Genomic DNA, 13,727 nt, shown 5'->3' on the forward strand with positions numbered 1-13,727 from the left:
CCTTCCGTTTTTGGCTCCTTCCTTGACAATTGACAACACATTAAATCATTGAGAAGCATAGAACTACATGAAGCAGATCCTGATGTCTACCATGCCACCTCTTCCTGGTGCTTGGCAATAATTCTTCTCACGCAGTTTTGATGCAAATCAAATGTAGTCCACATCACCTTGTGGTGTAGATAGGACTCCGTCAGATATGTCTATGGTGATCTATGGCAGTGATTCTCAACTGAACCTTTATTCTTTGTTTATGTGGGTCCTCTCTAAATCCTAGTAGCTTTCTGCATCTTTTGTAATTACAAATTCAGTAGAATACATCTCTGAGTTCCTCTCCCACTCAACTTGTCTTGTTGAAGAACTTGTACAATTCATGCACAACAAATTAGTTAGGGTGAGTTCACATTGTTTGTATCAAAGCAAAGTCAAAAACCCCTGTACCCTTTACAGGAGAGTAAAATACCAATCAATTTGAATTATTACTGCAGGATAAACACGACGTTCTAATATGGATGTAGGCAACAAATACTATGCAAAGAAACTCCATACAAACAGGAATCCATGAGATAAAATGAGCATATTATACCTTGTCATGCAAAGAATCATGTAAGTTGTGCTCTTCAATAAAGTCAAACACTTCTGGTCGCATTAGCTGTTACAAGGACATCCGACAATAAAGGCTTACAAACTGGCTGCCAATTTACCAAACGTAAACACATAAACTCCAAACACTGCCTTTTAACTAGGTAATCTGTCAACCCAATGATAAAAGAGACAACCAAAAAATATCAGCTCGCACCTCTACATAGATTGCTAAGACCTTATCATATTGTTTGTTCAGAAGGTACAATTCAGCCAGAGCCTGCAATGTCAAGCATTTAGATGAATGACACAACTTTGACTTTTTTTCTGCTTATGCCAGTTCGTATAGACGTGTACAATATGTATTCAAGTAATTTTATGCAAACTCATCAATCTAAATTCCTGAATCCTACCTCTTGAAGGGAAGCTGATTTCGAATTCGTGCTTAGTTGCAGCTCTATTGCTGTCATGATAGCAGGAACGGAGTAAATCGTGGATGGCCAAGACTTGATTATCGATAATGCCTGCTCGTGGAAGGCAGGATTTGTGATAAGAGCATTCAATACAACCTGCAAGAATTGTAATCCAAAAACAATGCTTGGTAAGATGAACCAATTCAGTCAAAGACCTTCATGTGCAGAGAAAGGTCCCCGGTCCTCATATAACACATATAGAGCACACACAAATTCCTGAGGAATCGATATTCAATAGAGACATGGGTCTCTTCCAGATGAAATGGTTTTGTTACATCAGTTTAGGCACAGATCTGTCACCTCAGTCAAAGACCTTGATGTGAAAGGAAAGGGACTTTAAAGAACACATTTACAGCAAAAGTTCAACTCCTGACGGATCACTACTCAATAGAGACAAAGTCTCTTCTTGCATCAGTAAATCATGCTCTCATCATCCTTCTTATATCACAATTTTTATCTATATCGCACTCTTAAACTTGAAAGAGAGGTGAAATTTGAGTCAGCCTTGATTAGAGCAGTCAATTTGAATGTCCAGTGTACACTATGTTGTCCCCCCACATTTATAATAGGAGCACAACAATTCTAGCAGCACAAGATTTCCATTCACCATATGCACAAGATTTCCATCCATTATACGAGCACTAAGCGCATCATCAAATCCACTCCTTCATATGAGCAACTTTTACCTCATAGTAAAATTAACTTGAAAGAGATTGAAATTTGAGTCATGTCCAGAATAACCTATGTTGCCCTCCCAGATATGTAATAGGGGCACAAAAATTGTAGCAGCACAAGATTTCTCAATCACTACACCAGCACTACACACATCGTCAAAGTCCATTGCCTTCATATGGGCAATGTTTACCACAGATTGAAATTCGCGCAACGTGTACCCCCATTCAAAAAACTTGTTTCAGAACTAAACTTTTCTTGATTTTAAAAATGTCAAAAATCTAGGAAGATCAAGAAACAGATGATTGCATTCAGGAACATACATAAGGAGAGTAGAATGCCTGAAGACACGGATATGCAATCAGGATGGTCAAAAGAATTTGCAATGGTTACTGAGTTTCAGGAAGATGGGGGCTTAGAAGAAGAATTACCTCCTCCATCTCTAGGTTGAAAAGGATTTTACAGTGCAGACAAAGCCTTGGCAACTATACAAAACAAAAGAAGACGCTCAAAGATAGAGACTGTACAACAACTGGAGAGCCCAGTACCCAAGGCAAAGAGAGAAACAAAATGGTAAGTAAACATGTGTCTTGCATCACCCTAAATGGGGTTAACTGATCCCTCAAGGGGACAAGAGGTGTCTTGCTGGCTTAAAGCTAATGCACTCTCTCCTACATTTCTTACTCGTCATAGGTGCTGCCTTCATAGAAAGACTCAGATCTGTAGAGAGTGGTCCTTCACAAACCATGAAGGTTACAGGTGCTGCCTTCATAGAAAGACTCAGATCTGTAGAGAGTGGTTCTTCACAAACCATGAAGAAGGCAAAAGTGGGTCTGCAATAGGAATACTTTCTCATTTTAAAAGTGGAATTTGCAGGGCATGGAGTGACACACATGCTACGTGGGTTTCTCTTCTGTGTAACATGAAGGATGTCCAAGTTACTTTTGTATCAGCTTATGCTCCCACTGGATACGAAGCAGGATGCAAGGGGTACATTTTCCTGTTAACTGGTGATTTCAATATGGTAGAGGACAAGCTGACAGGTTGTTGACTAAAGGGTCTACACTAAGGGAATGAACTTCAAACTTCAGAGAATATAAAGGAGAACCACCATTTGGTGGATGTGGGTACTCCTAGCCAGTTCACCTAGTCTAACAGGCAGATTGGAGAGCATAGAAGAGAGGCCAGACTGGATAGACTCTATCTTTCGCAAACTCTTCCATCCAAAGCAATTAGGATCACTCCTCAGGTCTTCTCCTTCCATACTCTTTCTGATTATAAGCCGGTGCTGGTTACTTGTGAAATTGGCTCCTTCCTGGTTCAAAGCTAACCCAAAACTTGTCCACTTGAAAACCATTCAAGATCAGGTCACTGATTCATAGCATTGTGCTATCTATAGCGGATTTCCTTCTATATAGAGGGGGGGCCAGTGCTATTGTGTAGATCAGTTGAGCGCTCCTCAACTGATGGATGGGGCTTGGACCCAGGCTGAGACTCTGGCCAACTACATGGCGGATCATAGGTGGTGTATCGAACGTGCTCTGGACGAGCTCAGGTGGTATGGGACGCCTGGGTTAGATACCGGCCTATGGATGAGTCGAGCTGTAGCTCACGTGCTCGGGGGTGGTCGGGAGGATCGAGGCACCTACACTATGATTCTGGTTGTATCGAGGACGAGATTCTAGGTCAGTGATAGGGTCAGATCCTGCGGGGTCGTGTCATCTGGTATCAGAGCCGTCCTATCACGATTGAATTCAACGCGAGGTATGCTGAAAAGATATCTTCCAAGTACGCTTTTTGAGATTGCTCTTGCGAATCTGAATTTTCGCTCATGTATGGGCTGAATCGTTGGCTGATGATGTGCGCTCATGATTGGGAGAGTTGTGGAAGAAATAGAAGTCCATAGGCTGTGTGCTCTCTCCGTTGCTACGGGTTTGGAAATTGTGATTCCCTGAGAAAGGTAGGCGATGAAAAGACTTGATGCTTTCAGCAAGAGATATGAGGATGAATCGTTTTTTACCTATAACTTCCCACGCTTGGGTTGTTAATGTGATTGGCTGTGTGGGGAAGAGTAGGCTAGTTAGGGAAAAAATTCGCTCTAGGTTCTCAAGGATGAGATTCCTACCTTATAGACCTAGTTTTGCTATAGTTGAGAAGTAGGAAGAAAAAGAGGGCGTTCATAAGCCTAGAAAGCGGCCTGTCTAGGAGATTCGGGCATCAAAGACAGGGGCGATATGATTGGGGCAGGCGCTTGGCATTGGGAAGGAGCGTATGGCCTGATTTTAGCGCATTTTGGCTATTTTTGGCTAGCTGGAGAAAAGCGGGACAGGATCTATTAAAGGCGAGACTGTTTTTTTGGTTAATAAGCAGGTTGCTTTTTTGTTTTTCTCTAGCAAGGAAAGCACTTGCTCTAAATCTAGCACGTTTTGGCTATTTTTGGCTGGTTGGAGAAAAGCGGGACCAGATCTATTAAAAGCGAGACTGTTTTTTTGGTTAATAAGCAGGTTGCTTTTTTGTTTTTCTCTAGCAAGGAAAGCACTTGCTCTAAATCTAGCGCGTTTTGGCTATTTTTGGCTGGCTGGAGAAAAGCGGGACCAGATCTATTAAAAGCGAGACTGTTTTTTGGTTTTTTTTAAAAAGTAGGTTGCTTTTTTGTTTTTCTCTAGCAAGGAAAGCACTTGCTCTAAATCAAGCACCCACCCTAAATTCGCCTAGCTTTTGCTGGCCCTTCCTGGCTATTTATATACCCGGGATTTCTCTCTCTTTCTCACTTCAGCACTTCAGCGCATCAAGGCGAATTTCTCACCCTCTTTCCGTCTGAGATCAGCCTATCAGATTCCGCCATCTTTCTTGCTGTCCTCTACTCGCTTATTTCCTTGATTCCACGCAGCACCAATCTTTCTCTCTTGGGAAGAGCACGTGTTTGGACACAGCTGTTTTTCTTCTAGTCCCTCTCCCGTGCGAGATATTTTCCAGCCATGGAAGGACATCAAAGTAATGAGACACCCACGTTGGATTACTGTTTTATTGAGATGGAGGATGAGGCTACATCGGAGGTTATTCCTCGTAGACCTCATGACTTGCTACGAGAGATGGATTCCTTGATGGATGAACTCTGGGCAGCTCTTCACTACTATAAAAGCCCTCAGTACCAAAAATATATTGAAGAAGGCTCATGCTGTTCTAAATGTAGACAGCTTGTTTTAGAGTCTTTATACCGCTTCTGAGTTATTGAGAAGCGATGAAGAAGTTGAAATCCTCAGTTTTGACCGACACCTAATTATTTTTTGCTCGACTGGATCTTTTGAACCACGTTTGGTTCAAGACGTTCCCCAATTTTGCATGAATTGTAAACTGTCTTGTTATTAAATTGACCAGGTTTTGGTTAATTTGGGTTTGATTTGTAACTAGTGGCATCTGTAATTTAATGGTTTTTTTCAAATTATACTTTTCTTGCATATATCTTGAAGTTTTTTAGATATATGGTACATTGATGGTGCCCGAGTATTTGTTACATATTAGACCAGATTTGACAAAGGCAATTGGATTTCCCTTTCTCGAATCTTGGTGCGTAGATTCCTGTTTAGTTTCTATTTGAAGTTTTTGATCTCGGTGTGATTGTGAGTTATGACGTTTCTTCGAGTTACCGTTTGGACATATGAAGGTTCTTATTGATTAGACCAAGATGAGTCTTGTTGGATACCTTCTTTGAATCATGTCCAAAGGCGGGGTCATTCTGATTCTCACTCTTTTAGCCCGAGGTCATGGATAGTCAGGATTCAAGAGTTGTTAGGGATGCCACCTACTGGGTTTTCTTCTTTGACCTATTGGTTGGGGTATTGTAACACAAGGGGGTGATATAATCACATTAAGAAAAGGATTGAGAACGGATTTGCCACCCTAACTCAATTTGGGATCATTTGAGTTAAAGAGGGATTGGCTATCCTGATTCACTCATATTGTCCACTGAGTTTTTTATTTGTAGTATACTTTGGTGGTATGGGACACTAAGGTATGTTACATTTAAGATTCTCTGATGTTGTGGTATAATCCAGCGTGAAATAATACCCAAGGACCTCTAGGGTGAAGTACCAGTAGGCTGAATTGAATTGGGGGCAAACTGATTAGATTTTTTTACGAGGGCTGACTAAGATTCTTTACCCTGAGAGAAGCCATGTATTTTTTTGGGTTCAACCCTGGAGCTCCATAGTCTAGACTCAATCTCAGGGAGGGTTACCGCATATCTTCTGATGATGGTATGTCAGTGCCTTGTTTGGAACTTGATGTTCCTAGATAAGAGATCCTAAGAACTGGATGATCCTGTGATAGGATCGGTTTATTGTGCACAAGTTTATACAGGATATCCGATAGTGGATCTTATTTTTAGAGATTTCGGATTGTATATTTCCGTAGTCTTTGGATCACACAGGATGCTATTCCTATGATGGTTGACTATATACATGTCTAGAACAGTACCATTGACTGGATATAGCCAACTGAATTTTTACTGATTATCCTCATGTAGAGGCATTTCGAGGATAGATCAAGGGGACCATATCTTTGGTCAGGACTTTGCCCATTGATACTTCCATGAAGATTCTTACATCATGAGTTATGAACGCATACCTAATTATTCTGCGATGGAAAGTCTGTCATGTATTTCAACCCAAGAATTTGAATTACAAGGGTATTCCGTTGAGGGATTTTCTGAATACTAAGTAATTCAAGAATTAGGGTTGATAGAAATTGCAACCCAAAAATTGGACTCCAGGGGTTCAATTGATGGGGTTGTTCGAACAATGATTCCTCGATCTCAACCTAAGATTTTGAGTTCAATGATACTCAATAGATAAGGTTGATAGAATCATTTACCTTCAGGTACAGATTTTACCATGCTTGTGTATGGATATGTCAACGGAACTAACTCTCTGGATTCAAGTGTTACTTGATTTCTCGAGGAGAATACTCGATGATACATAACCTTGTTTAGATTGAGAGATTTACTTTCCTTGGGTTGGTTATCAAAGATTGTGGCTTTCGCATTAGATTCTCTTTGATTTGAATCTCATGGAAAGTATAGCACACTCAAATTGATAGTAAGAGTATAGTTATTGGCATTGGCTCATCGTCACAGAGAGTTTTCAAGCTTTCTAGTGAACTCAGGAGTGAGTTCTTAGAGGAAGGGGAGTATGTCATGTGCATGGTGTACCTAGGGTTGGATAGCAGGTTAACGTGGGTTACGGGATAGCATAGGGCTGGATGGCTATTTTTAGCCGAGATTGCTATATATAGAGATTGATTCATATATAGTGCTCGCTTTATATGGAGGGAGCTATTCATAGCATTGTGCTATCTATAGTGGGTTTCCTTCTATATAGAGGGGGGGCCAGTGCTATTGTGTAGATCAGTTGAGCGCTCCTCAACTGATGGATGGGGCTTGGACCCAGGCCGGGACTCTGGCCAACTACATGGCGGATCATAGGTGGTGTATCGAAGGTACTCTGGACGGGCTCAGGTGGTATGGGACACCTGGGCTAGATACGGGCCTATGGATGAGTCGAGCTGTAGCCCACGTGCTTGGGGGTGGTCGGGAGGATCGAGGCACCTGCACTATAATTCTGGTTGTATCGAGGACGAGATTCTAGGTCAGTGATAGGGTCAGATCCTGCGGATCGTGTCATCTTCGTACTGAGTTTCATTCGGCACTCCGGAGGTGAAGGGCAAACTCAGCCCTATTGGGGTTTAAAAAAGGGTGTCCTTTATCACGTACCCTGTTTGGCCTCTACATTAACGAGCTCGAGACAGTGATGCAGACACAGGGGGGATGAATGCTCTCTTGCTGGCACGTTGATCCAGATATTGCTGTATGCAAATGACGTGGCACTTTTGTCTTCTTCAGAAGAGGGGCTCCAGAGACACCTTGACGTACTACAGTTTTTTTGTGAGTCTCATGATTTGAAGGTCAACCTTGGTAAAACCAAGGTTATGATCTTCAATACATCTCGAGCCGTCATGCACCAGGAGCAGTTCACGTTTGATGGATCACCTATTGAGATAGTTTCATCATACACGTATCTTGGTGTTGTCTTCTCCGGACCCATCTTCACTATGAGACCCGCGTTGCAGGCCAACTTGGGCAAGGGGTACGCTTCATTGGCTAGATTACCCGCGATGCAGGACAGCTTGGACAAGGGATACGCTTCATTGGGTAGATTAGAGAGGCAGTGCTTCCGCTCACACTTTCAGGATCCACGGACCAAGGGGCTGCTTTTTGACTCCTTGGTCGGCCCTGTGGGCATGTATGGCAGCCCTTGCTGGGGGCCAAACTTGTTGGATATAGAGTGGGCTCGTGTGGAGCAGCCACAAGTTCTCATGCTACGCAGATGATTCGCAGTAAGCCATCCGTTCCTCACCAGATCATTCAAGCTGAGTTTGGGTCATCCCCATGTTAGAATTATTGCTATAATTTAGCAGTGACCAATGTAATGTAATAAGTAGGTTAGGGGCACTTTTCCCTCACTTAGAGGTTTTTTCCCCTAACCACAGTTAGTTCACTAACTATGGTTAGTGAAGTGATAAGGTTTTGTCACTTAGACAAAACCCATCACTCTATTCAGTTGTATCACACTCATCTATTTGCAACTAAGCTTTCAACTCTTACTCTCCTGCTCTTGTTCTCTCATTTGCTCTCTCTCTCCCATTCTCACATTTGGTATCAAAGCAGACTAAGCTCTTGGACCAGCTCCTCTTGCCCCCAGACTAGCTCCCATCTTCAGCTCCCAAGCTCTCGACGTCACGCAGCTCCAGCTCAAGCTTCGAGGTGCTGTACTGGTCATACATCGTACAATCACCTACAAGCTTTGATTCCGTACAGCTGCGCTCAGCTCACACGTGCGCCTTTACAGCTTCTATGCTCGTCATCCGTACATGTGTATGAATTTCATACGAACAGCCCCGTACAGATTTGTACTATCAACCTGCATCAGCCGTACTATCCCGTACATCTGCACAGTATTGTTATGTACTGTACGCGACGCCCATACCAGCTCCTTGATTTTGATCAACACCGCCTGGTACAGATCCGTACAGGTGTACGGATTCTGATCGTACAGGCTCAGTTGCACAGCTCCGTACAGCTGCACTGGACTAACAGTTCCGTACTGTTAGTCCGTACAGTTTCAAGGTGGGCTTGGAAATTTACAGTTTTGCAGGATTTTTGAGCAGGGTTCTACTTGCAAGGTTCATTTGCAGGCACATTCTTTGCATATAGCCATTGTTTGGCTCAGTTTTGTGGGAGCACAGTTGGATTTTTTGGGCAAACATTGCAGTAAATCTGCAAGTGTTGAAGAAATTTGGGGCTTTTGCAGGAGATTATCTATTTGGGTGAAATTTGGCTCAATTTCAACTCCAAATTTGGGGCTTTTGTTCAGAAATTGCAGATTTTGGGGCTTTTAGTAAATTTGCCCCTTTTTGGTTGCAATTTCAAGCCACAAATTGGGGCTTTTGTGTTGGGAGAGCAATTTGACAGGTTTCAGTTCACACTGCCTTTCTGTGAGTGCTTTGAAGCGCTTTTGGCAGGTTTTGGGAGAGATTGAATGCTCTGGCAGACTTTTGACAGAAACATTACAGAGATTTGAGTTGCATTTTTAGCCAGTGTTTGGCTGTGTTTTTTTTTTTTTGGGATTTGTGCACTCCATTCCCAGCAAGGGAATTCAGATTTACATTTGCTGTATTTTCTTTCTCAGACATGGCCCAGCAAAATCAGAATGATTTCGGTTTCAGTGGTCTCTCACAAGAGGACAAGCTGGACGGTACCAACTACTCCCTCTGGAGTTTTATGGTACGCAATATTCTGATTTCTCGTAATTTGTGGGACTATGTAAGTGGGGATGAGTTCCGGCCAGCAAATGTGGCACCTAATACCCCTCCCCAACAAGGAGGAGGCAGAGGTCGTGCACAGGGTACAGCTGCAGCACAAGTTATTGGTGCAGTTATACCTACCACTCCAGAGCAGAAGAGATGGGATTCACGTGATGCTTTAGCTTTGTCGTGTATTTCTCTTTCAGTGAAAAGATTCATCATTCCGCATATCCAGTCGTGTAAGACCTCAAAGGCAGCATGGGATATTTTGGAGAGCATGTATGCAGCTCGGAATGATGCCAGGGTGTCTTTTTTGAAAAGAGAATTGTCTCATACACATATGGAAGAGGGTGACTCCATGTCAGTGCACCTCACAAAGCTACAGGATTTACGAGAGCAGTTGCTCAATATTGATGAGATCATTCCTGATTCAAAGATGATTACCACTACTCTGAATTCTCTTCCTGAGTCTTATCTCAGCTTTCATACCTCGCTGAATTTGTCTTTGAGGGGGGGTGCAAATCCTCTCACTTTTCACGAGTTGATAGGACTTCTGCTGCAAGAAGAGCAGACCAGGAAAAACATGGCTTCACGAGCAGGTGAACATGCCATGGTCTCAAAATTCAAGCCTAAAGTAAAGGGACAGGCAAAGACTTCAGCAAATAAGCCTTCCAGTGGTTCAGGACAGCCTTCTCAAAAGGCTAAGGGTGATGCAGGTAAGCCCAAGAAGAAGGGAATATGTCATTACTGCAAAAAGCCAGGTCATTACATTGGAGAATGCAAGAAAAGGCTTGCAAAAGAAAAGAAAAACAGCTCCGGTATGGCTGTCTCAGATTCAGCTCCTCATGCATCTGACAATGAGCAAGCTACAGCCAACTTTGTGGAGCACGACTATGCCTTCTTGTCTTGCATTTCAGACTCTCAGTTGGCTGCTCGGGATAGTACAACCACTTGTAATGATGACACTTATGCTTTTCTGACATGCAGTTATGATTCTTCCAAGGATGCATCAGCTTTCAGTGTCAATGAGACACATAATACATGGTATTTTGACAGCGGTGCCTCAAAGCATATCACTTCCAGGAAGTGTCTCTTCACATCTCTGCATCCACCACCTGTTGGTAAAAAGGTCACATGTGCCAACAACTCCTCCTATTCAGTCCGTGGTACAGGAGAAGTTGAAATTACAGCCATTCATGGTTCAACATTCAGAATTTCTGATGTCTTGTATGTGCCTAGTATCGCAAAAAATCTACTTTCAGTGTCCACTCTTAACAGAGCTGGATTTCAGGTCATTTTTGAAGATGACAAGTGTGCAGCCCATGATAGAGAGCATGACTATGCCTTGAGATTGTCTGGCACTCTGTTGAGTGGTCTTTTTCAGCTTGACATGTATGAGAAAAGACCAGCACATGCTCTTGCAGTTTCCACTCCTACTGCGGCTATGCAGAATGCGGAGTTATGGCACGCGAGATATGGACACATGCATTATGGCAGCTTGATGACGCTTCAAAAACATGCCATGGTTGATGCATTGCCTCCTCTTGAAACACCTCCTCCACATGCCTGTGAAGGGTGCATTCTTGGTAAAATGCACAGATCTCCTTTTAAGAAGGATGGATTAGTTAAAGCTGTTCGAAAATTACAGCTTATCCATAGTGATGTCTGTGGTCCCATGAGGACTCCATCATTGGGTGGTCATCTTTACTTTGTCACTTTTATAGATGACTACTCCAACTACACTTGGGTTTATGGGCTGAAACGCAAATCAGAAGTGTTTATGGTTTTCAAACACTTTGCAGCCATGGTTGAGAATGAATCCGGACTCAAGATACAGACACTACGCACAGACAGAGGAGGGGAGTACGTGTCTGCAGATTTTGATGCTTTTTTGAAAGACAAGGGCATTGTACATCAGCTTACAGTGAGGCTAACTCCTCAGCAAAATGGGAAAGCTGAGAGAAAAAATCGTACTCTTATGGAGATGGATAGATGTATGCTGAAAAGCAAAAAATTGCCTCACAAATTTTGGCTTGAAGGTCTCATGTGTGCCAATTATGTTTTAAATCGGGCACCCACAAAAGCTTTGAAGACCAAGACTCGCTATGAAGTTTGGCAAGGGAGAAAGCCTTCTGTGGATCATTTCCGTGTCTTTGGATGCCTTGCTTATGCTCATGTGCCTGTTGAGTTTCGGCATAAATTGTCTGATAAGGCAATCAAATGCATTTTTGTTGGGTACAGTGCAAAAAGCAAGGGGTACCGTCTCTACAATCCTGTCACACGCAAGATCATTGTCAGTAGAGATGTAATATTTTCAGAAAATTCAGCTCACACTCAAGCTGAATTTGATATGCCTTCTTCCGGTGATGTCTTTGAGGGGTTACTACCCATTGCCTTGGGTTCCCCTGCTGATATATCTGATGAAAATCAGAATTTCCAGATACCTCCACATGCTCCGATTCAGCCACAGGATGTCATACCACCTCCACAAGCCGTAAAAGAGGTTGTTCAGCAAGAAATTGCAGACATACATGTAGCAAAAACAGTCCCAAATTGGCTGTTACAGACTCTCAGGGAGAGTAAAATTGATGCTCCATTACCTGGCAGAACTCGAAGTGCAGTAAGGCATGGGGGAGGTGCTCTTTCAGTTGAATCAGCTTATGCAGGTACTCTTCTTGATGAGGAGGAACCTGAGACATTTGAAGAGGCACAGAATAATGTTATCCTGTGCATTGGATGAATGCCATGCACGATGAGTTGCAGTCCATTGAGAAAAATCAGACATGGGAAGTTGTCGATTTGCCACCAGGTAAACATGCCATAGGTACACGGTGGGTTTTCAAAGTTAAAAGAAAGCCCGATGGCACCATTGACAGGTACAAGGCAAGGCTGGTCGCAGAAGGATATGCTTAGAAAAAGGGCATAGACTATGAGGAGACTTTTTCTCCTACATCCAGAATGACAACCATCCGGTCAGTCATAGCAATGGCTGCAAATTTTCAGTGGAATGTTCATCAGTTGGACATAAAAACAGCCTTCCTTAATGGAGACTTGTTGGAAGAGGTTTATGTCAAACAACCTCCAGGCTTTGAAATCTCAGGAAATGCACTTCAGGTATGCAAGCTGAATAAAGCTTTGTATGGGCTGAAACAGGCCCCACGTGCATGGTATGCAAAGATTCATGCCTTTCTGACCAGCAAGGGGCTGCACAACAGTCCAACTGAAAGCACCCTCTACATCAAGAAGGATGGGGGGGATATTTTAGTCATCATTCTTTATGTAGATGACTTACTGCTCACAGGGTCAAATGAAGATAATATTGCAGATTTCAAAGCTGAATTGCAGACCACTTTTGACATGTCAGATTTGGGGCTGCTACACTTTTATTTGGGGATCCAGTTCACTCAAGAGCAAAGTGGCATCGGTATGTCTCAATCCAAGTATGTGCAAAAACTTTTGGACAGATTCAACATGCAGGATTGTAAGCCCATAGCTACTCCCATGGAGCCGGGGCTGAAGCTTACAATGCATGAAGCAGGTGAATCATTTGATGTCACACTCTACAGTCAGGCTGTTGGATGCCTCATTTATCTCTGCAACGCACGACCTAACATTCAGTTTGCAGTTTCTCAGGTGAGCAGATATATGCACAGCCCAAAGACTATGCATTGGCAGGCTGTAAAACGCATCTTCCGTTATTTGCAAGGTACCAAGTCTTTTGGCTTGATGTTTCCCAGGGGGGGTGACTTGCAGATGCATGCCTACAGTGACTCAGATTGGGCTGGAGATTATGACACTAGGCAGTCCACAAGTGGCAATTGTTTCTTTCTGGGGAAAGCTTGTATTTCTTGGTTGAGCAAGAAACAATCTACAGTGGCTACCTCTTCATGTGAGGCTGAGTACAGGGCAGCTTTCACAGCGACAATTGAATGTGTTTGGCTGTGTCTTTTATTTGCTGATCTTCATCTTTCATTGGAGGGTCCTTCTCCAATTCTCACTGATAGTCAGAGTGCTATTGCAGTGGCAAAGAATCCTGTGTTTCATGCTCGCACGAAGCACATTGAGGTTCACTATCACTACGTCAGAGAGAAGTTGCATGCAGGAGAGATCAGCATGATCTATGTGTCAACACATGACAATGTT

At 43.0% G+C, this 13,727-nt stretch overlaps 1 protein-coding gene across 1 annotated transcript in view; it reads right to left on the bottom strand.

Moving 5' to 3' along the window:
• Window positions 1-13,727, bottom strand: part of VPS41 (vacuolar protein sorting 41) — a 167,615-nt gene that overhangs the window by 70,688 nt on the left and 83,200 nt on the right. The window contains exons 11-13 of the mRNA XM_087382493.1: window positions 993-1,148; window positions 797-859; window positions 584-649 (exon numbers count right to left, since the gene is read on the bottom strand). Of these exons, the coding sequence (XP_087238619.1) occupies window positions 584-649; window positions 797-859; window positions 993-1,148 (285 nt within the window). The remainder of the gene's footprint in view (window positions 1-583; window positions 650-796; window positions 860-992; window positions 1,149-13,727) is intronic.

The sequence above is a fragment of the Dipteris shenzhenensis genome, chromosome 12, assembly GCF_047967505.1.
Source record: "Dipteris shenzhenensis isolate YYH24624 ecotype China chromosome 12, Dip_SZ_1.0, whole genome shotgun sequence".
Taxonomy (NCBI): domain Eukaryota; kingdom Viridiplantae; phylum Streptophyta; class Polypodiopsida; order Gleicheniales; family Dipteridaceae; genus Dipteris; species Dipteris shenzhenensis.